This window comes from Anopheles coustani, chromosome 3 (genome assembly GCF_943734705.1).
Source record: "Anopheles coustani chromosome 3, idAnoCousDA_361_x.2, whole genome shotgun sequence".
Lineage (NCBI taxonomy): Eukaryota > Metazoa > Arthropoda > Insecta > Diptera > Culicidae > Anopheles > Anopheles coustani.
In genome coordinates, this window is record NC_071288.1 from 13,769,166 (window position 1) to 13,794,983 (window position 25,818).

Here is a 25,818-nt window from a genome sequence, read left to right on the forward strand (position 1 = left end):
TATTCCTATTTTTTAATAGAAAATCAAATTTTCATGTGAATAAACTCATTCATTATACCTTAGCTTCTAGATTGACATACAAACCCATATTAATAAAGAACTGCAGAAGATGCCCCAATGGACATGCATTTTCAATGCAGGTCTGCTTTAAGCGATATTCAAATGTTAAAGAGCAATTAATTAATAGAACTGAAAATAGTTTAGAAACTGTAGTTATAGATCTTATAATAAGATCAATACGTGATCTACAATACATACAAAAAGTTAACAAGAACCGGCAACGCGTTTTGTATCCGCAAAGACTCTCGACGCGTCGTTACAAAAATCGATAGTTTGTCGCGGTCGACCATTTTTTTCGACTTGTTCCACATGTTGTTTACATTGTGTATGGAAGTTTGACATATTGCGGCGTTATCTCATGATATCCTCAATTTGAATAGGTTCGTTAAAAAATGGAAACTCAATTGCTTCTTACTTACCATTCTTTAATATGCAATTTTATAACCTTCTTCTCATTTTATTTTTTGTCATCAATTGCATAACAGTTAAACGCTTCGGGATAATACATCATTGATACATTTCTATCAAAACTGGCATTAATTTATTTAAACTCTACGTTCAACATTAGACAGAAGACAAAAAGCGGTTGTATTGCTCGAATTGATTGTGTTGTGAGGCTCATTTCGTCGGTTTTCCGTTACTCAATATTGCACTTATTCATGATAACATGACAGAAATCGTTAGGCTCGCTTCAGTGTTCCAATTTACAGCATGATTCCCTCAAACCTTCGTTTCCTCCCGGGGCCACCGGCAAAGTTGGCAACTGCCATTGCCATTCGATGCTTTGCTTCTTGTGCACCTGCGTACAAAACAAAATATTGTGTTAACGGGTATTGCTGGCTCTATTTATCTTCATGTATGCCTTAATTACCTGAATATCCGCGGGACAGCCCAAAGTCAACGGTTCGCTTAGAGCTGTGTCAAACAAGGAGTAAAAAATAGATTAGGTTATACACTTCCTTTGAAAGAAAAAATTCCACCATACTTTTCTAGCTCATCTTTAGCTCTCAGCATTGTATGGCCGTATCGTGCAATAAGATCTATTAGTACATCGTCTGGTTGCTCCTTCATCTCTTGTTTGTAGCCTCGGTAGCTGTGAAACGATAATAAAAATATATATTTAATAAGTAAAATAAATTATTACTTCTCAAGACAAAGCTAGCCAAACCTTAAAGCAGATGATGTGTCGATTGTAGTTGTGAAGACTAGAAGAAGAAATGTTATAGCCACGGCTGAGGCCCACGTTTCAGTTACCTTGCGAACTAAATAGCAAACGATAAATAACATAAATTTGAGGATATCATTCACGATTGGTATAAAAATGTTAATGAATCATTCAAAGTTCGGTTTTTACTCCTTTATATTGACGTAGATTCTTTTATTCATTCATGAAAGTGGTATGCACGAGTCCAACTGCTACTCTAGTTACAATTATAAAATTCTTTTTGAATATTCGAACATCTACACGTGCTTTCGAAATGTCATACATCAAAACTGGTAATAATCTACTGGCAACACTGTTGTGCTTTCAGACATCAAACGTGCCAATTGGTTGAAAATAGTTTCATACTAAAAGTAGAAAATATCCAGGACATGAAATTTGTGTATGAATATGAAACACAACTCAAAAATATACATTCTCGCAAAGGATAAGTTTAGGAAAATAATATTCACAAAATAGAAAATATTGGGCGCAGCACGGCCAAAGCGATACTCGAAACGTCTATTTTGCGCAATGCAACTTCACATCGCCCACGTGCACCGGCATCGTAAATATTTTTACGCAACTCATGCTGTGCAGTGCGAAATAAATGCAATCCAATGGGAACCACATAGGATATTACATAAATAATCCATTCGAAAACATAGAATACAACGAGGATGGCATGAAGAATGTGCTTTTATAGAGCAGCAAGTTCAATGTAGTTGATTTTTGGTTCTGTTCTGTATATGTTTAAAGACATACTCTTTATTCCTTCGTTCAATTTTAAAATTGCTTTGTAGAGAAGGTATGCATTCAAACCTTTAATGTCCTATCGCTCGACCATGAGTACATTGTTTCCAGTTTTCTACCATAGCAGCAAGTATAGATAATAATTTTGTGTAGGATGCCCATACGTTCGTAGGTCCACACTCGGATAAGAATTGATGTCAGTTGTTCATGAACAATTTGAACCATGCTTCACTTGTAGGCATAATGCACCCCTCCCCCCCCATGGCCGCACAGAAAACATTTCTTCAACTTTTTCGAGTACATAATACATGGTTTTGTGTTTGTGTTTTTATTGGTTTTATCGAACTATTAATGTTTGTGTTGCTTGAAATAGAATCAGTATAGATTAGGGTTTCACCTTTACTGAGCAACGTGCGTTAACAAAAACGCACTTTTTCTGCCTGGTAAATGCTATTGCTATTGCTCCGTAGTTGCTGATGATGCTATTCTCAATTTCGACGATGGGTCCTCCCATCTTCGAGTGATGCGGCCGGATACCGACACCCGTGCCTGCCGAACAACCGACTGGTAGGTAATGTACAACCCATTTTTGGTGGGAGGTTAATTTTTACAACGAACTCAACGCGTTGGGCCAAAAGAAGAGCTCAAACTCAACCCTAACGTGCAACCTCCTGCGTTGTAGTGTTTGCGACCCATCGGAATTCATTCAATCTTTTCCCTGTAAAGAAATTTTTATTACACATAAACAATGTTTTCGTTTACGTAGGGATTATTTTAGTACATAAGTGTTGCATGTTTGATTCTTCGTTCATTAAATAGGATTGCTAGCAGGCTTTTCTCACAAATCTTCCCCATAACCCACTGGGGCATTATTTCTTCCATGTTGTTCTGCGAACAACGAGAGTTCAAGATGAAAACATTCCTTGTAATCACCCAGCTCTTCTGCGATAAATGCAGACGGTCAATTTACCCAGTTACATTTCGCGTAATACGATGGTTTAAACCAAATGAAATAAGCATAGTCTTGGTTTCAGTTTGTTTTCAATAGTTCTGCTTTGTTCTCATTAACTCTCAAATTATTATCTTTTTCGTGATCAAACCTTCCGGGGTGTTGTTTGCGGTTTTCTTTCCTTATCTAACTTCCTGCTAGTAGTACTTCTACTTTGCTCATCTGCTTCCCCCGCCGTGGCTTATCATTTATTTACGTTTGCGTAAGTGGGTGAATAGTTGGTGATCGAAGTCAGCATCTCAATCAGCAGCAAATACACGCCTCATAGTTACGATTTCCTTGATTTGTTTTTTTTTCGATTTAATTATTTTTCTTTTTCAAGTAGTAAAACTCATTTGCAAACATCGGAACAGATTACAGAATAGTACGATTGATGTACAGGTTATTCTTAAGTTCGTAAGGAGCATAAATTCGGCGCTCCATAATGCGGTGAGAGGGACAGTTGAGAGGGGCTGGTGGATTGATGATATCGAAAACAACGAAAAGCTTTTTGTTAGTACGATGTTATTTAAAATAATAAGAATGATAATTGAAATAATCAGAAAAATATGAATTCTTGGGGCAGTAATACCGCATGAGGGCAGGAGAGGTGCATAACCATAATATTGCTGATGACGGGAGCGCCGCAAAAAGACAAAATAATGAATGATCCATCCACACATACACACGGGTATGCTTATTCCAAAAACTGTGACCACAGGGCATCTCATACGACAAAACTCTGCACGAGCAACGGAACTAAACGAACTTAGTATGTAGACCCTTCTCCGTTTCTTTGCTCCCCGAGAGCAACAGCGTTGAATTGAGAAAACAGATTAGAAGACTTTGTTTTTTTTGTTTGTTTTTGTAAGAAACGTATGGTTTGTTTTGGCTATAGGGTGATATTTATGTTTTTGTTTTCTCATGGCAAACTGCTTCCTTTACCGTATGTGCCAGAGAGTGTCTGACATAAGTAGCTAAAACTTATTCGAAGTAACTTGAATCTCCTACTGGTTACCTTGAAAACGGGAACACCTGGTTCCTTAATCTGTTGTTCGAAGAAAAGTACGAGCTTTCGAGCACTATTGCAACCCACTGTTTGTATGTCCTGTGTCTCTCGTAATGTGTTGTAAAGCACGTCATCGTGCACATTTGAAACATTTTCAAAACCTGCTCTCTGTACCACACCACCATTTGCTTGGTGCTCTTGATCAGATTATGCATAAGATTATTAATCAAAAAAAAGTTATCAAAGAAACGTGTGTTGCAATACATTTCTCCCTAGCGTGTATGTGTGTGTGTGTGCATAGTTTACTTAATCCTTCTCTAAATACTCGCTCGCTAGATTTTTCTTTGTGGCCGCTGCGACCCGACTGGACTTTGCATCCATGTGTATGGGGGGTGGGTGGTGTGTATTTATGCTTCACCACTTTCCACGCTTAACCTAGCGACGGGAAGGCATGCTCATCGTCCACCTTCGGGGCAGCTGGGGTGTTCTGCTGCTTGGAAGCGCGCGGGTTCGGTCTGCTGTACTTGTTCATGCCACCATCGTAGCTTCGCTCCGGACCGCCACCGGCGCCACCGAACGGTGGTCGATTGTTGCGCCGGATGTTGTCCCGCTGTGGCCGCTCCATGCCACCCTCATTCGTGCCGCCAGCGCCTCCATCTTGTTGATAGCCGTAGTCTCCTCCACCGCCGCCGCTTCGATAGTTGTCGCCGCCAAAGTCACCACCACGCCTTCCACCCGGTCCGTCGCGTCCCATTCCTCGGCCTCCACCCTTGCCGCCACGGCCGCCACGAGAACGTCCCAGTCCACCCCGACGGTTGTCATTGAAGTGGAACTCGATGTCCAGCACCTGCTTGCCCTTGCCACCGGCCGATGCCTTTTGAGTATCGTTGTTTTCGTCATCGTCCCCTTCCGCTGCTTCACCCTTGGCCGATTTCCTGTCCAGTGCCACCATCTTGTCCCACTGAGCCGAATCCTCGCCCTCGCCCGCCTTACGCAGATTGTACTGGGGCTTCAATCGAACCGCCGCCTTTTGTGCTTTCCATTCGTCCAGAGTCATTTCCTTGGCCTCTTCCTCAGCTTTGGCGATAGCAGCCGCGTCGGCAGCACCCTCGCCGTCGCCGTTGGCCACGTTGTTCGTGCGCTCCGGGTTGGTCTTCTCATCGGCGCTCGTATCGGCATCCTGTGGCTGGTATTCTTGGTCCAAGTTCGAGTACTCCTTAGCGTCCTGCTTCGAGCTGCCCCAGTTGTGCGACCCGGCACCGTCGCGCTTATCCACCGCCTTGATTCCGGTTTTGTTGGAGCCAGATTGACGGTCAAAATCGCGCTTACCGCGACCATCGAAGCGCTTCGGTCCACCGGCACCACCAGCACCACCACCATTCTGAGCGTACGGTTTTCGCTGTCCATCGCTGTCGTACTCACGGGGTTTGCGCGGATACTTATCATCATTGCCACCTCCGGGTGCTACCGTTCCGTTCTTGTTGTTCGGGCCTCGGGGGAACTTTGCACCGGCGGCAGCAGCAGCGCCGACTTTCTGATTCTCTTGGTTGCGGATGTTGTCCTTCTGCGTTTCCTTGATACCTCGTCGTTCCGTGCCGCGCTGATTATGTAAATTGCCGGTGCCGTTCGTCTGTGCTGCCGTTTTATCCGGGTGTCGATTTTCCGCTCCGCGCCCACCAGCCGACTTGTTTTCCTTCTCACCGCCCTTCGCGGTCGATTTCGCCTGTCCGGACGACGGTTGCTGGGGCTGAGCTCCAGCTGCTGCCGGGGTTCCGGCAGCGGAAGCGGCCGTATTAGCAGCTTGCTGCTTTTTCTGCTGCTTCTGTTTGTTCTTCAGAATGGACTCCATCGGATCGCCGGCATCGTCGTCGATGCAGAACAGATCGTAGCGGTTCGCCACATTGATTCCGTAGGAGGTGTTCTCCATCTCGCGTGCAACTTAGGATGGCGAAAGCGAAAAAACGCCGTCTCGGAAGCGGAAAAAGATTGCCGAAAGCAACTCACACGCACACACGCGCCCGACTAGGCTCGTGCTTCACAACCACACTCGTTCACGCGCACTGTGCTGCTGGTTTCAGCGAAACCGCGCCGTTTGACGGATAATTGTCGTTCGCACACGCGCTCGCGCTCCGACGAACAAACTTGCCAACCCTGTATGGTGGGCTGCGCTACTCTGTGGCAACGGTGGATGGACGGGCCTGGCTGTGTGGTTATTACCAACTGCGGCGTTTGCTCCTTGTCCCACCCGTTTCAATACACCATTTCCTTTTTCACACTCTCGTGCGCACACGGAACCCTAGGCAGGCGGCCAGGCACAAATCGATCCACGAGGTGTGCGACTTCTAGATTCGTTTTTCGATTCAAAAACGAACTATTGTTTCCATCTGTGGCTTTACAGGACGGTTTTCCAGCTAAGCACGATGCGTGTGTTTGATGCTGCGATGGTCCAGACGCGCTCGTACCGCGTTCCAGTAAATGTTGCGTTAAAATACACTTCTTTTCCCACACTTTTCGCAACCACACTTACTACAGTGCATTTTCCGTTCGCTAGGACGAACAAGATTTTCTTCACTGCGTTGACATAATTACTCTTCAACTGTCCTCTGCGGCGAACCACATGAAACGATCCCTCGGACAAGCGCATGGGTGTGGCCGTTCCTTTTTCAGAGCAAGGTGACTAGTGCTTTTGCCAAGGTGTATATACATCGACCAAACACGCTGCAATGGCATGACATACTTTATCCGAAAAATTAAACCCGTTTGATAACAGCAAAATAAAAGCTATGCACTAGTATCCAAATTATATTCTACATGCTTCGAAAGTGTATTTAAATTGTTCAGTCAGGTGAAAAACTATTTAAATAAATTTGTGTTTAAAAACGATTCACACAAGTCCGTTAAAATGGCGGAAGTGTCACATTTTAAAAATCAAGATTCACATGTACGGCCCGTTTCGTACCGTTCGCAAATTGTGATGTTTTTGTCGAAATTTAATAGCATATCACATTGCAGAATGAGTTATGCAATTTAACACACTGAAAGAAAAAAATTAATCTTCAATGAATCACTCCCAGCACGTACATGCACTCAACAAGAATTTCTAAAAATAGAGCCAGGAAATTGAACGATGCAGCATCCATTACCTATTTTTACCACCAAAAATATGTTGCATGATTCGAGCGCTTCAACGTGCAACTATCTTCGTTGATTTTTTTTATACAATTCCTATTTCTACAAATCTACAACGGGTGTCGAGTTTGTAGAATGGAGATATGGAAAAGAACGAGAAGTTCTCCACAAAATGTGCACATTTTTTGTTTAAGAACAAATGCAACAGGCGATTCAATATTCATGCTTATCGATCGATGGCAAAAATTTCATTTTCGTAACGAGATGTTTAAAAAAACGATTATACATTTGAATATACGATAATTATGCTTTAATGTTTGACATGATAATATTACTGAATGGGCATAAGCTCTATATATAGTCTAAATGAACATTGTTTATAAATTACTCCATATGTTGAAAAACATATGCGTTTTCATGAAGACAATCTTTAAAGCACTTTAAAGAAGATATGTGAACACCAACACAATAAGCCTTCGTTAGTGAACACGACCCCAGAGGCTGTTTTTTTCCATGACAAAAATGCTAGAAATTTTGTCATGTTTCACCCAGAGCACGGTTTTGCCTTTGCCTTTATATTTTCCCTTTCCTAACACGCATTCCACGTCGGGATCAGTCACATTGCTGCACAGCGGGCAAAAATAAGCAATACCCTTATCAAGAAACCACCGACAAGGAATGGCTGAAAACATATACGTTCGTACGTACGTGTTGCTCCCATCTCCTGGTTCCCTTTCGGGTTGTTATTACCCTTTCGGTAAAAGTATTAAAAAGAAAATAAGGACATGAGTTTTGTTTTAAAACCATTAGTCACACGTCTCCGTTGTCAGTCAGACTTTTATTATTCATTGTGGGTGTAAAGTACCCCGGATGTTTTTCTTTCATTAAGTACGACACCTGCACCACACTGAAGGCAAGGTAGGACACGATAACAAAATGAAGTAAGAAATCTCTAAGGGAAAAGTTAGCATGAAGTTGAATGTGAAGTAATTGAAAGATTTTTTTTTCTAATATGGTAGATTCCTTTTAGGACAACTCCGGTACATCAAAGGAAAGTCAACTGTAATAGCTTTTAAAAATTATGTTTTGCTTAGGAAATAGAAAATGAAGCTACTTCAATCAATATTCATGTCACTTTGTCACATAATGTTTTTGCTTTTCTTTTTTTCATTTATCTATAACAAGGCCTGTTAGGCCTGTTAAACTTTTCACCGTTTTACGACTTCAAATTTAACTTCAACGAAAATTAGCGTTTTCGTATTTCTTTGTATGCAAAAAGGTACTCTTATTTCACAAACAATTTATAAACAGTATAAGTCATCATAAAATATGATAAGAAACAGTGAAATAGTTACATTGCATGTTGATGACGCGTTGATACCGCCTCGTGCAGCCTAATAAGAGATTCACAGTACACCGATGGAGGTTGCTGGCCCTGTAATCAATCAAAATCCAAAAATCAAAGCACAATCCTGCAGTAGATCGCTCGCACACTTCCTGTATAACGCAGATCGTATCAGAAGCTGATGCAAATTCAGCATCTGACCGATCAAGTGCACAATAAGTGCTTGCTGTGATTTGCTTTGCACTACAAGCACTTCACCGTGCGCAAACACACACCCGCACACGCACATAGAGTTCTCACTCCTTCAAACGAAGAAGATCGTCTTGCCACTGTTCTCCGGGACGAAGCGATTCGAATTGGGTTTTTGTTCTTGTGCATTAAGCTTTTCATTTTTGTTTCAATCCGAATCTTTCGAATCCGTCTGCCATCGCCTGCAACAGGTCAACCCCCGGAGGCCAGTGGCCAAGAACCACGACACTGTTCTACCTGATGTTACACACCGTCGGAAACGGTACACTACACGGAGGCAATTTCCGCCCGCAGATCCTGCTGCAGGTTTTTGGTTCAGATTTTGTGTTGTGTTGTGTTTGCGCGGAAGCTAACCACGTGGTTGCACACTCTTAATACAACGGTGAATCATGGTAGGTGTACGCTCGGTCCCCTATATTTATAGTGCTCCGGGTAACCCGGGGCTCGGACCCGAGCTCGGGTTGGCAGGTGTTGACGGCGAGTACCGGTGGAGCGGCGTGGGAGGGGGGGAGTTGGCGATAGAGCCCGGTGGAGGAGAGCATAAAATCTACACAACTCTACAGGTAGTCCTTACCGCCGACATACCGCCGATCTCGCACACATTCCAAAAGCGGGCAGCAGTCTGCAGCAAAAGCAACAGTTCGGCGCTGGAACCGAAGCTACGGGTTTGCGTTGGGAAAAATGGGGAAGGATAGGAACTGAAGTGCGCCAAGAGGCTGGGCGCAGACAGGGTGACTGTTTGGGAAGCAATCTACACACAGATAAGGCTTTCCTCCTTTTTTCTTCCTTTTTATCGCGACCAGAGTTTGAGAGTTTGCGCAGAGACGGCCGTTTGCTGGCCGTACAATCCGATCACTTTCGGGTTGCTTCGATATATCGCTTGGACTGTTTTATTTATTTTTTTTTTTGCAGGACGATAAAAATCGTGGGGAAAGATGAATGAAACGGAGTGCAGAAGATCGGGAAAGAAAAAGAAGGCACGAGCCAGCGCACAAAAGGAGCAAAATATTTGAAAAAGGCCAGAAGGAAAGCTGTCCCCACAATTGGGTGTGAAAACAAGTTAGCAAAGGATGAGTGCGAAAGAAAGATGGGCACACAATGTGAGGATGTGCGGATGCTGGGAATGTTAAAAAAAGTCACATTGGAAAAAAATATATTCAGATGCATTATTTACTTCATGAAAATACGAGAAGCCGCCTCTCAACTGCACGAAATGCTTCGTCGCATATTTTATTTTCAAACATATAAATCGTATTCGTTGAACTTCCGCATTCTTCGCATGCTGTCTGTCCCGCTCTTACTCGCTGCAAGGTGATCAATATACTTCCTTGAGGACCATTGCCAAGCAGCTTCCCTCTGGGTTGCGTTAAGCGAATTAAAAGGAACAGGAAAAGGCGAAGGAGCCCACCAGGACGGAACACAACCGTGTACGCAAACAAACAGTGGCCACCGTTGGAACGCAATGTGGTTTCGTCCTGGCAAGACTGCATACCGGGCACCGATCCTTTCGCTCCTCACCCTGGCCTATGCTGAAGCCCTCGAGCATACTCCAGAGTGACCGTTACACTCGGTCGGAAAATGCAATCCCACACCACTGGAGTATGGTACTGTAACAAAAAAGAGTAAGGCTACGGCTAGGCCAGGCAACGTAGAAGTGGGGTAATGTTGCTCATTTAACCGGCAGGACTCCTACCCCTAAGTACATTTGTTTCATCCATTTTGTTCCATTTTCCCCTTTCGGTACATCTCGAGCCCTTCCTGAATCCAGCATCTTTGGCGTGGTTTCGGATAAGTAAGGGTAAAATAAATCGTAGAAATGCCCACACACCAGGGCACACAAACAAACGGACACAAACACGTGTGCCTTGCTGGAAACATGTTGAAAACTCACTGGCCTTGGGCCCTTCCGATATGGAGTAGTACCGTTTTCTCCGAATTCTTCTGTGCAGCAAAAGCACAGAAAAGGCACCGAGAGCGCTGGGATCGTTTCCCACGGTGGGAAGTAGGAGTGAAAATTTAATTTTCCCTCCATTACGGGGACAACCCAGCCAGAAGCTGTGTGCGATTTAGGGGAATTCCCAATTGAGGACAGGCTAAGCTGGTGGGGTGGGGGAAAGATATAGCGCTGGATGGCTTTGGGAAAAGTCAGTGAATTTTGTCGGCCCGATTTGAAGGCACACCGTCCATGAGCGTATGCGTCAGCGCGTGGAGACCTCGTAGAGATTTTGACGCACTTCCACCGAAAAGCGCACGGCAAGAGCATAGTGCAGGGCAAGGGAGGGAGCTGAGCGAATGCAAATGGAAGGAGACAGCATTAGCCCGACCGGTTCTCCGAAGACAGGACTGGACCGATTGTTCCTCGCCATTGAACAGTTCCATTTCGTTCGATTTTCTCCTAACGAAGATGGTTAACAGGGTAATATTTTTTCCCTATCAAACTCGGTTTGAAGACAACCCATTTTTTTAACGCAAGTTTGCATCCCTTGCGTTAAAAAAATGGGTTGTTTGTCGTTTAATGGCATTCCGGACATGCACTTGGTGTACGTCTCCTGTGTTGATGTTGATTCCTTACAGATGAATGGACTACTTTATGGAAAGCGGACTATCAATAATAGAACTTTTATTTTCTTCTATTTGAAATTGAATCTAATAGAATATTTGATTTCAAGTTTTAGTGATTTAGTGTTGATCATGTCATCTTTTTAACAAAACCAAATCTCTCTCTAATAAGAGATTTCTATTTTTTAGAAAGTAATAAAGTATTAAATATTTAAAGTGTTTCACTGAAAAACCTCTCACGTCTTGAAACGAATAAACGAATAAATAAGTGGTCGAATGGGATCCTGACCTGCCGAGGATTACCGGTTACCGTTAGCTGACCTTCTTGGGAGAGTTTTGCAATGTGCCTCAAGCTAATTATGCCACACTTATGACGCTGACCTTTGGTTATGTAGCAGGTAGCAGGGTGAATACGGTCCGTACCGATCGTCCTGTTCGAGTTAGTTTATTTTTGGTATTAGGGTTTGGAACAATATGGAAGAAACCATCATGCTGACGGAGTATTACGAAAACAAATATGTAACTCAATTTAAAAACAAATATACTCGTTACGCTTAATGCAAGCTTAAACCATTCAAACCCCTAGAGTTGCTCTTTCTAATGTATGAATACAAAATTCTACTGTTCGATATGATGTTGGCACGTATGTTTTTGAGCATTATATTTAGCTCAATTTACATTTACAACATACTAGGCGTCTCCATCGTTTGCTGGACCAGTTCAATCATGTCTTGTAAAATGAATAAAACATGGTAAAAGTGGTTGTTTAATTCAATTGATTCTATATTTATTCAGTTTTTAAAGTGCATTCATGAGATCCCCTTTTACTATTCTCTCCTTTGGCCAATCGAACAAAACATGTCTCATACAGCTAGTAACACTACATTGTTAATTCGAAATTGAACTGTCGACGATACGAGTTAAGAAAAATGTGTACACACTCATGTGTACCATCACATTACAAGGGCTCCAAAAGCAATACCATACAGATCAGTTTCCCTTAGTACATGAGTTCGAAATGCATTGAACGACCTAGCACCTCAATTTCCACCAGGCGGCTCCATCGGTAACTGCCTTAGCTAATACCACAAATGATTTGCGTGGCTACCACTCTCATTCTGTCTCCGTAATTTCTAAAATTCGTTACCATACACGTTTATAATACCAGTAAATCCAACATAGGGTCAATTCAGGAACTCAACAAAACATGTGCAGTAAATTCACACAAATTATAATAAATAGCCATTGAAGCGTGAAACATTTGATATTGGTAAGAAATAATTCGACGCAAATACATATTTAAAAACAGTTTTGAAATCGTAAAGGTACTGGACGTACGCCGGTTTGAAGTTGAATCTCAATCAATGGCAATTCTGGTTTAAGTTAAAGCTTAAATTAAAAAGTTTAAGTTGGTAGAAAAAATTAAAAAATTATAATCCATTAAAAATAGCAGCACAGTGTTGCTTTTGCAAATTCGCACTTGGCCTCACCAGCGATATCTATAGTCTATATACGAATCCCATCAGATAACGAGATGCTCCAGATAAGGTGAGGTGCGAAGGGCGAGCAAGATGAGGATTGGACGTTCCGAGCCAACGCCACCCGTGCAAGCATATGGTCATATTTACCAACCGTATCAATTTGACAAATTACCTAAAACGTACTCGAAGGAAATACGTCCTCCCCCGGTTCCGTCTCCACTGCAATACTGCCAAAGGGGACCATGGTTTCGGCCAGGGAAATATGATATGCAAACTTTACCGTTCCGTTTGCTCTTCCCCTACGCAGGGACATGGACAACCGTAACCTAGATAGGGGTTTTCGCCGCCCTCACTGGCTCTTCGACGGGACCGTTCGGGAAGATACTTTATGTTCCTGCCCGCCCCGCTCCAGGGTAACGCTGCAGCATCGTTATCATTTGTTGCGCGTGAAATAAATGGAACTGTTTGCTTTTAATAACGTTTTTGGTCATCGCTTATCCGCCGGTTCCCTTTTGCTTTCGTTTCACAGCCAAACAAGCGGGGCGGCGTCTGACGTCGGTTGGATCGATGGAATTTTGTTTAATTTTCCGATAGCGAGCAGCCAACGCGCGCGAGTCATTTTAGCCCACGGGATGTTTTGTTTTATTTTTTGACGCTATTCCATCCCTTCCGTTTCGGGGTGGTATGAGTCTGTTCCAGAGATCCGAACATCACACCGATGTGCACAGCATTGATGGCTGAACAGGTGCCGGCCTCGTGCCGGCCAATATCACCGACAATCGAGATAGTTATTGATCGTGCATATCATTTAATTTCATAACGGACCATGCTCCACTTACCGCATGGAGAGCCCCCCACCCTGGGGAAACCGTTTTCCGATGTGGATGCAAAGTGCATAAAATTTAACACCTTCCGTGCACCATCACCCACCCCCAAACCCTCCTTCTTTTCACCCGACCCATAACCCATCGACAGCGTAACGAAAACTTCCCGTCCTTGACCTAACCCTATCCCAGGCAAAAGTCTTTCCATTGTTATCTGCTCGCCACTTCAACCCACCACCAGACCACCGTGTGTGTATATGGTGTGGTAGGGGAGGTTTGCGGAGGGACGTACCAACGGCACGTGGCATCTATCCAGCGTAACGTGGGTCCGCGTTTCACTGTGTGAACACCTTCGCCTTGCGTCTAACAATGTGATTGGAAAGTTGAACGAAAGATTCACGTACACGTTTATGCCATTTTCCGGTTTTTGATAGATTTCGGATCGTTTGTTTTTCTTTCAGATTACTTTTCAATCGTTTCTCTTCGAGTAACAACGGATTTTCTTTCTATTTCCATTTACACTGAGACAGTAGTTCGAAACAAAAACTTTCTAAAATAACCATAGTATGTAACTTCAATTTAAACTTTTTTTTTTCTTCAACCACTCAATTACTATGGCGAGGTGCATTCTTTATTTGATAGATGCTTCGCAAACGCCATTCACTTTAATCTGTTACAGCCTGCACAGACAAACCTCGCTCGCTCCCCCCGTTTCTGGAAAACTACTTTCCGTGTTGTGTTTGTGCCGGCAACGGCGGTTCTCCAAAGTTAATTAACTGCCAAGCACCAACTGCCGAGAGCTTACCGCTCGCGATAAAAAACCGTCGATGGGAGTGCGTGCACCACCGTTGCGTACTTCAAAGCGACCTCTCCCCAAAGCGGGGCGTGCGAAAGGGGCACAATTAAACGCTTGCACATCATTTCCCGAACACTCGGAGATGCAATTTTGCTGCGAAGATGGGTTCGCTTTACTCAAGTGGGGACGTTCGATTTACAGTTGTTGTGCAGGTTGGCGTGTAAAATTTGTCCAACAAACTGGAAAAAAGGACGCTGGTAGACGGTTCGAGGACCATCCGGTCGGTTCAGTTACACCTAACGCTTGGGAATGGGGAGAAGTGCTGTGCTATCTACCATATGCATCCCTTTTGCACCTCGTCGTTTGGTAAATACAAACTATTGCGGAAATGAGTGGAAGAAATGCACCGGAAGACAAACTACTCGATAGCAATTTTCAATCCAGATGGAGTAGAAACACTTGAACAGCTTCCATCTGCTATCCACACCATCGTTTGGCGTATACTCACAGGACAGTCCAGCCTTAAAAATGCCTGTATGAATCCACCGGCTATCTATTTTTACCCTTTTTATATCAGGCCCAGCCGGAGTGGGACGGGTCTGTCTACCGGTATTATTTACTCGAAGTAATGACCCGTAACAGATGGCAATAATACCTATACCGTACGGATAAACAAATAGCCAAGTAAATGGTATGACTGTTAGCAAATCGCCTCAAATAACCTTACTGATCGTTACATATCTAAAATAAAAATAACCCAACCTTAGAAAATCTCATTTATAAACATTAAATTTTAACTTTTGAATTAAAACTAATCAAACGCTTCTAAAATGCTTCTGCTTAAAAGCAATAATACAACTCTATTCGGTCACTTATAAGCTTTTAGCTTTAAGCCTAGGCCCCAAAGCGTTTACCGGATACGTCATGGTGCTTGATGAATTGCGTGCTGCTCCTCCTGCTTCCCTCGATCCCCCACCCATGCAATTTTATCTTTTCACAATGATCTTCAATAGCTCCGTAAGACTTACTACCAACACTGCTACAGCACAGTAAACAACGTTCGTCCCGGAGCCACTAGTCCGGGGAGGCTTTTATTTCAATTACCATTCCCCTAAGGGGTAACTAGATTGGATGCATGATAACAAGCTGCAATACGCACATCAGCTTTCACATGGCGCATAAGGTCAGTCATCAATCCATTTGTTACACGTCGAATGTGTAAATCTTCTCCGGTCTCGGAAATAGATGCTTCCCCTCGGTTCTGCTTCGATACTTCTCAGTCTTTGCTCGCTTGCCATGATAGTTTCCATTATTTGCTGTCAACCACTTCGCCGGCTCGGGATGGAGTGAAACAACTCGAACTCGAACCATCCATCGTCGTAATAACAACCATAGCCAAACCATCGTCCATTCACACTGGCGTGGCTTTTGAGGTCGAAACTCGCCGATAGTAAAACAGTAACGCGTTCACCAATGATTAATTTTATTCATAAATTAAATCAGCCACAACTATCGCAAACAGATTGTTGATATTTATAAAAAAGGATTCTCATTTTCCATTGTGTTTCTTCATCGATTTATGCTCTGCCTTCAGCTGGCTTCATCATATCATTTACTTGAATTGGTTTTTTTACCACCTTTGTTGTTTTTTACTTGGGTTTCTTCTTGTATTTTGTTTTTGTTTTATTTTTTTGTTTTGTTTCTGTATCACAAACTACATCCAATACATTATTAGATTATATATTTATATATTTAGATAATATGTCATTAGATTTAAACACGTTCATTCATCGTTAAAGTAATATATACAGCCAAAGTAGTTTACAACCACGCTAAAATTAATATTTTGGATATACCGAACGAATCATTGCAAGCCGCTGCAAGCCTAGGGGATGGGGGATGTTTGGTTTGTAATTGTATGTGTTTCTGTGTACGTGTAACTGTAGTTCCAATGTGAGTTTGTGTTGTGTGTTGTTCCTATCGTCCGTGTTGCCCTTCTGTTTATTCCCGAATTGTGATAGTTTTCTTGATTTATTTTGTATTGTTTGTTAAAACATTACATCTAAAATAATTTACCATAAAGCTGAATGGTTGTTGTTTCTTTTCTTCACACTTCTCTTTCACTCTAGCTCTCTCTATCTTCCCTCCAGAACACATCTGTATAATCGTTATCTTCTAGTGCGTTATTATCAACAACTACATCCTCGACTTCAGTTGTGTGTATAGCTTTATACCGACAATAAGCTTAGATAACGATTTATCCAGTGCGAACGTATGTGTGTATGTGTTTTAGGTTTTTTTTTGAAGAAGTGTACTTGTGGTTTAGGTTGTTTCTTTTTGTTTTTAAATTTTGTTCTCATTTCATTTGTCAAGGGGATGTACTTTTGACTTACGATGCACGACTTTTCAAAATAACTTATTTGTTTAATGATTCACTTTGCTTCATTCTCTAAATACCTTCGGGATTTTTTTCTTTATTTATTCTTTGTGTGCTTGCTTTACTATTTCGCTCGGCCTTTTTCTCTACTTATAGCACGATTTATCGGAAGGAATCACACAACAAAAGACATAATAATAATACCTCTTCCAAATCATTGCACGATTCATTTTATGTCAGTTGTGTGTCTGTTTGCTTTTACATCAGTTATTAGATCATATGTCTCGATTAATTTATATTTAGACTTTTTTCCTACTATTTTCAAAACCGCCACATGCGCATTCGCGTATGATTCTGCGCAAGTGTAGGGCTGTGTGTGTTTGTTTTTTTTTCACTTCAAACTTCTTATATATGATGCCGTGTTTGCTTCGCATTATTTTCACATAGAGTTACTAGTTCAGCTGCTAGTTGATATTCAGGTCTTTTTTTTATTGCTTGCCTTCGCTTCATGGCAAGCAGCACGGGGAAATTAGAATATTAGTAGTTACGCATTACTCAACTAAGGCTTCTTGAGAGACAGGATCGTCCGTTGTTTGTTGTTTTGTTTGTTTGCTTGCTTGCGTCTGCACGTTCCAATCGTCCGCAGGATCTACCAACCAACGGATGGGAGACAGTAGGAGGTTTGCGGATGCATGCGATTGCGGTTGTAGCGTTTTCTAACTAACTGAAGAACACCTATACAGTGAATCCGGGTTCCATATGCTGGGGCACGCGAACAAACGGTTGTTGTGCACCGTACACACCGTACACACCCGTACGTCAGTCGGAAGAGCTTTGAGTCTGAAAAGGAACGAGAGAAAAAGGAAGCGAATTAAAACATAGTTAGTGGTTTGAAAATTACAAAATACATAGTAATGCATCTGCAATAGAACGAAGAGAGTTAAGCGGATTATAATTGTCCCGGAATGGGGACAATTTACTGAACACGCGGATTTTGAGTGGCAGTACACAATTAGCCAGTTGTTGGTAGGCGAAGAAAAAGTTGATTTTTCCGTTTTACCACAAAATTTAAACTGTCCTGATTTAAGACTAGGTTAGCTGAACACCTCTCTCATGCACGTTGAGGAGGAGGACACCTTCCTCATTATCTTTGATATGAAAACGGTAAGTAAAAGTGTCAACATCTCAGTATCAAAAGGTGGTCCCCCAAGATGAGATAGAATCAGCCCGGTTCGCCCTCCGTACCCTGCATCAAGCTACCGTGAGCTAACTGATAAGTTGTCCTCGAATAGCCCGTGGCCCTGTGCCCGTCGTGCAAACCATTTATTATTGCCACCCCCGTGCTGTTCACGTACCCGAACCAACTACCCCCGGATCTGTCCAACGAACGAGATCTCCTGTCCAGTAAGGCGCGAGAGATAGAAGCGCGAAGTTGCCTGCCTGATTCGGGACACAGGCGTTCATCTTTTTTCTTATGTATCTGTCTGTGTCTGTGTGTGTATGTGTGCGTGTACGTGTGCCTTTTTTGTTTTGTTTTTTAAATAGGTCGTCGTGTCGTATCTTTCTTTCATTTTTATCCGACGGCCGGCAACCGACCCACGGGCGAACACGATACGAAACCCATCGACGTAAACGACATGGACGGGCTGCGGACGGAACACCGCACTCTCCCCAACCTTCCTTTATGCGGCCCATTTTTCCTCTCCCCTCCTCGACCATCATTGGATAACCAGGCAATGGAGCCGGGTGGCAAAACGTGGGACGAATAGGTGGGGGAAAGAGGGAGGGAGTGCTGCGCCGAGAAGCAGTTCGTTACAATTTTGCTACACTGACAGCGCCAAGAGCCAAGAGAGCAGAAAAGGCCATCTCAACCACGGTGCAAAACCGGAGACGACGTGTCGGGGACGCATCGGAAACGCTGGGCGATGGCCCAGAAGAATGAGGATTTAATCACATCCCGTTTATCCCGTTCTTTTATTACCGTACGTATCATTGCGACGGACGAGTTTTATGGATGTGTTCACCGTTGAGTGGAAGAATTTATGAACAAAATATCGCCCACTCGAAGTGTGCGAGAGTGTAGAAGCATTGAATATTTTTCAAAACTTTGATAAGAATTGAATTACGTTACACTCGCTTTCTTCATTTGCAATACAGCATTTCTGTTCAATTCTGATCTAACATAATTTTACATTTATCGTTTGAGGATTTCACTTAAAACTACACTTTAAGAAAACTACAAGAATGGAAATAAATAGCTATTTAGTTGCCATACATGTATGCACATGTTTGTCACAATGTCAACAGACTACATTTATATAAACCCCAGCGACGGCGAGTTTGCTCGTCATTTCTGGAAGGATAAGGGGGACACAGCACAAGTCAGCAAAATAGTCAGCGCATAAAAATAAACATATTTTACGGCCGTTTCATTCGTGCAGTGTGTGCGTGTGTTTTGCAGTGCGATTTTTTAGTATGCCCTTCGAAAAAGGAAAAAAGTCTCCTACCAGCTCCACACGAAGTTACGGGTTGCGAAAGGCACGTACGCGACACGGCGACACAGCATATAACTGCTGCATGCCGGTCATGGCAAAGGCACGACCGAAAGAGCGAACGCCGTTTCGTGGACTCTTTGCTTGCTCTACAGTGTGTACAGTCGGTTAGCAGCAGCAGCGCCACTAGATTAGTAGTCTCCCGTTGGTGATGGAACGACACTAGGACTACATTCCCCCTCCCCCCGTCATACCTTTCATGTTCAGCAACACCGTTATGATGGCAACCTGTCAACGAACGCACTACAGGCGGGGCACACATACACCCCGCATGCATGAAGAATACACACGGCGAAAGCAAAGTAGCATACGTACAGGGCCCGACGAACACGACGTATCCCCAACATCTCCGCCACAGACGCCAACAACTGCCATGCACGGATTGATTTTTATTTCGCACAGAACTGCCCTTCGCCTTCTCGCAGTCCGGGGATCAAAACGGGGTGCAAAAGCAAAAGGAAACTCTGCAGGAGAGGCAGAAGCATCCAGTGCACAGTAGGCCATAGCATCATTGGACCTTACCTTCAAATCAGGCCTTTCTTTAGATCTTTTCTCACGTGACCGCACCTGAGCGCACAATTCTCAGCCATCCAAGTGAGCGTGTTATCGGAGCTGTGGTAACCATCCCCTACAAAGCAACCCCCACCTCCGCCGGTCCGTCGTAAACTACTGTGTGATGTGTCTACACACCGGAGTCTTCAACTGCTGCTCCGGTTTACCTCCTTCTCGGCCTACTCCGTTCACCGAGTGTACACCTTGCCCCCGCGCAGCTTCTCATGCTACCCTCATAGCTCTGCCCTTTATCAGACACCTGATACCTGCTAGCTGACTAGATGATGTTGCTGCTGCTGTTTCAGCTGCTGCGGCTGCTCGCCACGACGATGACACGGGGTTTTAGAGCTGCAACCGTGTTGCCGTCACACCGTTTACGACACACCGTGTTTCAAAGAGATGTAACTACAGAAGACAGTAACAGGCGCGGATAAAATAATATTTTAACACTAAATCTATGCTAGCAACAGCAGCAACAAAGTTCTTTCTACAGAATTCAAGGCAAACGACAATAGTTTGCGTTGACCTTTGTTATATTTGTATTTCGTTGTCGTCATTTTCCAAAGTTTCGGTAATTTCTAATATTCTAACAAAGTTCTTGTCACCACCTTTAATGAAACTCTTGCCCCTGTTTTGGTGGACTGTAAGATTTATTTTCCATTAAATAAATTAATCCAAATTCATTGCAAAAGTAACTTCTTTTAAAACATGTCGTTTAAATTTCATCTTGGAGAAACCAATCAAGAATTTAAAAAAACTTAATTCCAACTTTGTTCAACTTTCCGATACCACTAGAAAGGACCGCTTCTCTAAAAACCGACCCATATGAAACACCGTTTGTTTCCCAGAAGGATCAACAGCATCTTTTGAAAAAAGAAATAGAGTAACGAGCAAGTTTTGTTTTTCGTATACATTATTATCAGTGAGCATGCAACCTTTTATCATTCTACAAGGTGTCAATGTCGGAACGGACGGCGAAGAAACGCAAGCTATATAGCGTTATCAGGGGTTGTTGGGGTAGCAAGTAAAAAGCAAGAAAAAAGCGAAACAGGCAGCACCCAACGCCAAGGCAAGACGTGTTTTCTAGCACACATGAGGTACGCAACCACCCTTGGGCCTATGGTGGTTCGGATGTAGTGAAGAAAAGGATGCAAAGAAGAGAAGAAACATGACACACGGCATGGAGTGATGTAGCTCGTTTCTGAGCCCACTCGAGAATTAGTCAACGAGCACGGTTATCTTAACAACTGAATTGCTTCTGGTGTGTACTACCACCTTCCCCCCGCTCTACTATCCCGTCCCAGAGCCTCTTGTGTCTCTAGGCCGGCTCCGACCTGCTTGTTCTGCTAATCTTTTGCTCACCTCGAGACCGAGTGCACGCAGCAGCAGCTCTTTTGCGTTCATACTCTCTTCCCAGGCTCTCTTTCCCATTCTAGGTAAGGTAAAAATCGTACAGCCGGGAAAGAAACCATCGCTATGCGCTACAAACCCCCACCACCATCTCCTCCTTATGTTGGGGTTTTCCCTTCTTAGGAACATCATCCTAGAATATAAGCGTGCACAAGCTGAGCGCTGCGAGAGGCACATGATTGTTCCCGCGTCAATGTTCTAAGCAGTCTCCTCTAAAGATTACTGTCAACCTTTGAATTGCGAACTCCGACGGTGGGAAGGTCACCCGGAAAGGGGGCGGCAGAGTGATAATCTTCATCCCCAGTATAGTGAGTACTGAGCGTAGGCCAAATTTCTTGAAACCCCTCATAGCGCACAGTGGGCAGACGCTTTCGTCTAGGAAGAAATTGCTTACGTAAGGCCAACCGTGTATTGGTGGAAGTGGGTGGTTTGAAGGAGCATGACGGAGGAAAAGAGTGAGAGAGGGTATGAGGGAGGGAGGGTATGAGGGAGGGAGGGTATGAGGGAGGGAGGGTATGAGGGAGGGAGGGGAGGGGGTGTTAGGAGGAGGCGATACTTTTCGGAAAGAAAAAATAAAGTGTATATTTTTCAATCCCACGATGTTTTTCTTTTTCCTTTCCGTTTTCGGTATTGAGCGGTACCGCTAACAACACCCGCGGTCAGCTGTTAGTTTTTGACATTTAATGCCACAGCAAATGCGCTAACGGTATTGGTTCTAAAAGGCGAATTTTCTATTTCGTTTTTCCTCTATCCGTAATACTGCGACACCGTTAGCGACGGACACAGGATGAAAATAAAATAGCGCCACCCTTTCATATGCATTTCAGACAAAGATGTAAAAAAATCAAACTAATGTATGGCAGCCAATAGATGTCCTTGCGCTCGATTTAGGTGCAAAAGGCGAGAAACCGTGTGGTCTACGTTGGGTGTTCGTGTTCCACAGCGACAGGCTGGGCTCTGCAGTGCCTGGCCGTTGCATCCACCGTATGGATGGTTATGAGGGGTACCTAAACTTCTACAAACTGCATACGAAAAGTTATCCGTTTGCAAACTGTTCGCATTGCAAATACGAAAGATTTTGAAGGATGAAGGGTTAAAGCTGCTACCTTTTCTATTATGTTATTTTAGTCAAAAGGAATTTCTACCAATAATCTTGTTGAACAACGAAATTGGACCACACATACACAATAGTAAAAAGTCTATGAACCCTCATGGGTAGTAGGCATGACCGCAGGCGGTCGTAACGCCCAATGAAAAGAGTAAAACATATTTAAAATAAAAGATCATGGGTTTTACACTAACAGGATATCAAAAGTAAGTCTTCTGTTCTTAAAAAAAAGTTTCCTACAATTATAATATATAATAGTTAATATCTAAAGAAATACTTGATCTTATACTTACTTATATAATTATAAGTTAGTATCTAAAGAAACACTTGATCAATTATATGTTGTATCAATTCAAAATTCAAAAGAGAACATAAAACAATTTAAAGGAGAATGTACAGATGACCATTGGTTTTCATATAACAACAATAAATAAACATCACAGCCGGACGGTTAAGTCAACAGACAGACAGCAATCCCCATTTTGGCGTTATATTGTAGTTATTTTTTTGGTTTATTATTAAGGGAATTGTTTGTTGCTTTAACTTGTCGAAAATATTTAGCAAAAAACAGTCATGATGTCAAAAAATGCATTATGCTTTTGTAGGTTAAAGTAATAAGCACAACATTAACAATAGGAAGCCCTTTAAAGAATCCGAAGAAACGGAGTGCACAGTACACGACAATGAAACTAGGAAAGCTATTACGCTGTCACCCGGATTCGCCAACAAATATACCAAACAGAGTCAACCGAAACAGATCCGATCAAATCCGGCTGGACACAATTCATATGGCCGGAGAGGTAAGTAACACGAATCGCGTAAGACTTTTGCAAAAGGAACGTTCGAAACCTGTACAATAAAAACAAAATATCTTTGCAAACCATATAAGTCGCACTATTCTTGCCGCGGTGTTGATCACACCAGTCCCAACGCACCTACCATCCTACTTCTCCTCCGGGGCCCAATTTAACACGTTCAGTTCACGGTGCGCAAGAAAATCATCTCCAAGGGTTTTGACTGCGCCCGATCATCAACGGATGAACTAACATACAAACGACCAACCAACGCTTACACCATACCCCACAGACGGATGGTCAGACGGATGAAAGAAGGCAAGATTATTGCATGTACCACCCGAGCCGACAGAACCAGTAATACCAGATCCCAAAACGATACCGTCCGTCGGGTTACCGAAGGTTGGGCGGGATGTGTGAGTGTGTGTGTGAGCGGGGTATCCTTTTTTGGCAACCGATCGAGGGCAACACGATCGGCGTACCATTTCTCATGGTGTTGCACTTTTATGTCTGTTCGCAACACGCGCTTTCCAATTAAACAGCTTCTCTCGCAGTCCAGGACCCAAGAGATGTAGTCATCGGTGAGGCAGTTAAAATTCGACCAACGTCAAAAGGAGGATGTGGGCGTGCAGAAGTTGCGGAATAAAACTATGTACCCCCTCCTGCTTTACCACCGTTAATTCCCCCCTCCAAATATGGTAAAAATCCCAATCATATAATACGCACTTACCTGATTTCAAAAATGTGTCCTAGGTTTTATCTCACTATATCCGCGCTTCCTGTCCGTCCTCTTCCTTCTCCTTCTCCTTCTCCACGCATGACGTATCGGGGGGGATGGGGGGAGCGCTTCATTGTTCCGTTCTTCCTCTCCAGGGCTCCGCAGGCCGCTCTTCTCGCCGCGATCAGTGCACGGGGTGTTCGATATGTAAACGTAATGTGTTCCGCTCTTTCGGGTCGCCGTTTACCACTTACAAACCACTTTGAAGACGCGACGCCGTTCGCAATCCAACTCATCTGATTAGTAAAATTGCTGCTGCCTAACCTACTGTCCTTTTACTTGCCCGCTCCTCCTATCGGTACCCCTATCAGCCCTGGCTCTCGCGCGCCCTGCTTGCTATCATACGTGGTTTTAAGGTAAGTTTCAACGTATTTTGTTTTGTGATGAGATATTACACCCTCTTTAAATTACTAGCTGCTTTTCTCCTAAATTATTTGGTGTACTAGGGGGCTACTAATATAATAATAATACGTATGTTTGGATGTCGGTTTGTGTTTGATGTTGGCGAGAGTAGTGTATCATGACTGCGTTTTGAGATTGTGTATCGTGGTTGTTTTTACTGTTTCTTGAAGCATCAATGAGAGTATGATAAGGGCCGACATGGTGTAATCTTCCTGGTCGTACCATTGCTCACTTTCTATCGCTCTCTCTTTCTCACACACACATACACACACACGCACGCTTAATGCTCATTAGATGTAAGCATTTGCAACGCGATATTATCTTGCCCTGGTTGTATTTTGGTTTGTATCGCTGCATTGGTCATCCCATAAAACGTGCATGCAGCTGCCGGAGCTGACACCTTTTAGTTAGAAATCCTAGTTTAAATCTCCCCCCTTGTCCTCCAATTTTCCACGATGCACTCGGGGGGGAGTGGAACTAGTACTACCGTACTACTAGACTAACTGGGGTGGTTCAACAAACACACTGCGGGTTTCAGCATCGAATACTAGATTTATAGCTAAACCCTAAAACACTGCGGTCCACGAAAAGCGGCCGCAGTCCCGAGGGTTGCATGGGAGAGTGTGGCAGTAGCTTACTCGGGTGGGTGATTGTGGTCGATAATTAAAAGGACAAAGACACAAAAATAATTTTAAAAACAAAATACTACTCCTTTTCCCCGATTGCTGCGTTATTTTTCCGTCCCTAAAAAGCTAGAAGTTCATTTTCCGTTTTGGAATGTCCTACCCTAACCTCTAACCTGCTAAAGTATTCCCCCCCCCCCCCCCCTCCTCTCTCAAATCCCCTCTACCCTACCACGCACTGGAGTCTATGTTTCCCTTCGAAGCAGGCTAGAAAGAAGTCTGACCAGTACAAACAAAACCAAGAACATATGTTAAACCAACCACCACACCCCTCCCCTATAAAGAAGAACAGATCAGCGAAACTAGCAAACGGCACTAAACGTTCGTCTAATGAACGAACCCTCTTCTTCGTCTTCCCTCTTTTCATACTCAAAATGCTCCTACTTTCTGTTTCCTAGCTGCCTCTACCCCGTGCCCCCCTACGACATCGAGGGGGTGGGCCGACATGTGAAGATGGTTCCGTGATCCTTTTTATCTCGTTCATGTGTGGTTGTTTTGTGATAGTGGAGCTGTTCCTCCCCCCTCACACACACACACACACAAACACACACATTCAGGCAACTTGAGCCTTCAATTTACTAATCGTAAGGATACACATATATGACACGTGCGTGAACAAACGTGCACCACCGCACACACCTGCACGTTTTGCTGGGTTGTTAATTTTTTTTCGTATTGCTGCATTGTTTGTTTTGTGTTTTTTTTTTGCTTTAGAATCGTCGCATTGTAGGAGTTTAGGGTGCCATGTATGAGTGTATGTTATTCGTG

The 25,818-nt window shown here is 43.4% G+C and overlaps 2 protein-coding genes and 1 long non-coding RNA gene across 5 annotated transcripts; all 3 read right to left on the minus strand.

Annotated features, from left to right (window-relative positions):
- Nucleotides 1-567: 567 nt before the first annotated feature.
- On the minus strand, nt 568-9,081 carry LOC131260078 (diuretic hormone class 2). Of its 3 annotated transcripts, none has more exons than XM_058261739.1 (6): nt 8,972-9,081; nt 8,496-8,575; nt 1,229-1,322; nt 1,046-1,153; nt 932-975; nt 568-859 (listed from the first exon to the last, which is right to left on the minus strand). In XM_058261739.1, the coding sequence occupies exons 2-6, from the start codon at nt 8,500-8,502 to the stop codon at nt 765-767; spliced, it is 348 nt and encodes a 115-aa protein (XP_058117722.1). In that variant the 5' UTR covers nt 8,503-8,575; nt 8,972-9,081; the 3' UTR covers nt 568-764. The 3 variants fall into 3 exon arrangements, with proteins under 3 accessions (XP_058117722.1, XP_058117721.1, XP_058117720.1); XM_058261738.1 differs by having other exon boundaries at nt 8,986-9,079; XM_058261737.1 differs by lacking the exons at nt 8,496-8,575; nt 8,972-9,081 and having other exon boundaries at nt 1,229-3,078.
- LOC131260077 (SERPINE1 mRNA-binding protein 1-like) lies at nt 3,234-6,573 on the minus strand. The gene has a single exon (XM_058261736.1). The coding sequence runs from the start codon at nt 5,936-5,938 to the stop codon at nt 4,442-4,444; it is 1,497 nt and encodes a 498-aa protein (XP_058117719.1). The 5' UTR covers nt 5,939-6,573; the 3' UTR covers nt 3,234-4,441.
- Nucleotides 9,082-16,610: 7,529 nt separating the features above from the next.
- On the minus strand, nt 16,611-25,176 carry LOC131258419 (uncharacterized). Its single transcript, XR_009178087.1, has 2 exons — nt 23,918-25,176; nt 16,611-17,611 (listed from the first exon to the last, which is right to left on the minus strand). It is a non-coding gene; the product is annotated as an uncharacterized LOC131258419 (long non-coding RNA).
- Nucleotides 25,177-25,818: the final 642 nt, after the last annotated feature.

Coding starts and splice junctions, on each gene's coding strand:
- LOC131260077 (XM_058261736.1), bottom strand. CDS start 5,938: ATGGAGAACACCTCCTACGGAATCAATGTGGCGAACCGCTACGATCTG.
- LOC131260078 (XM_058261737.1), bottom strand. CDS start 1,347: ATGTTATTTATCGTTTGCTATTTAGTTCGCAAGGTAACTGAAACGTGG. Junction 1,154..1,228: donor GACACATCATCTGCTTTAAG/GTTTGGCTAGCT, acceptor ATCGTTTCACAG/CTACCGAGGCTACAAACAAG. Junction 976..1,045: donor GCTAAAGATGAGCTAGAAAA/GTATGGTGGAAT, acceptor TGTTTGACACAG/CTCTAAGCGAACCGTTGACT.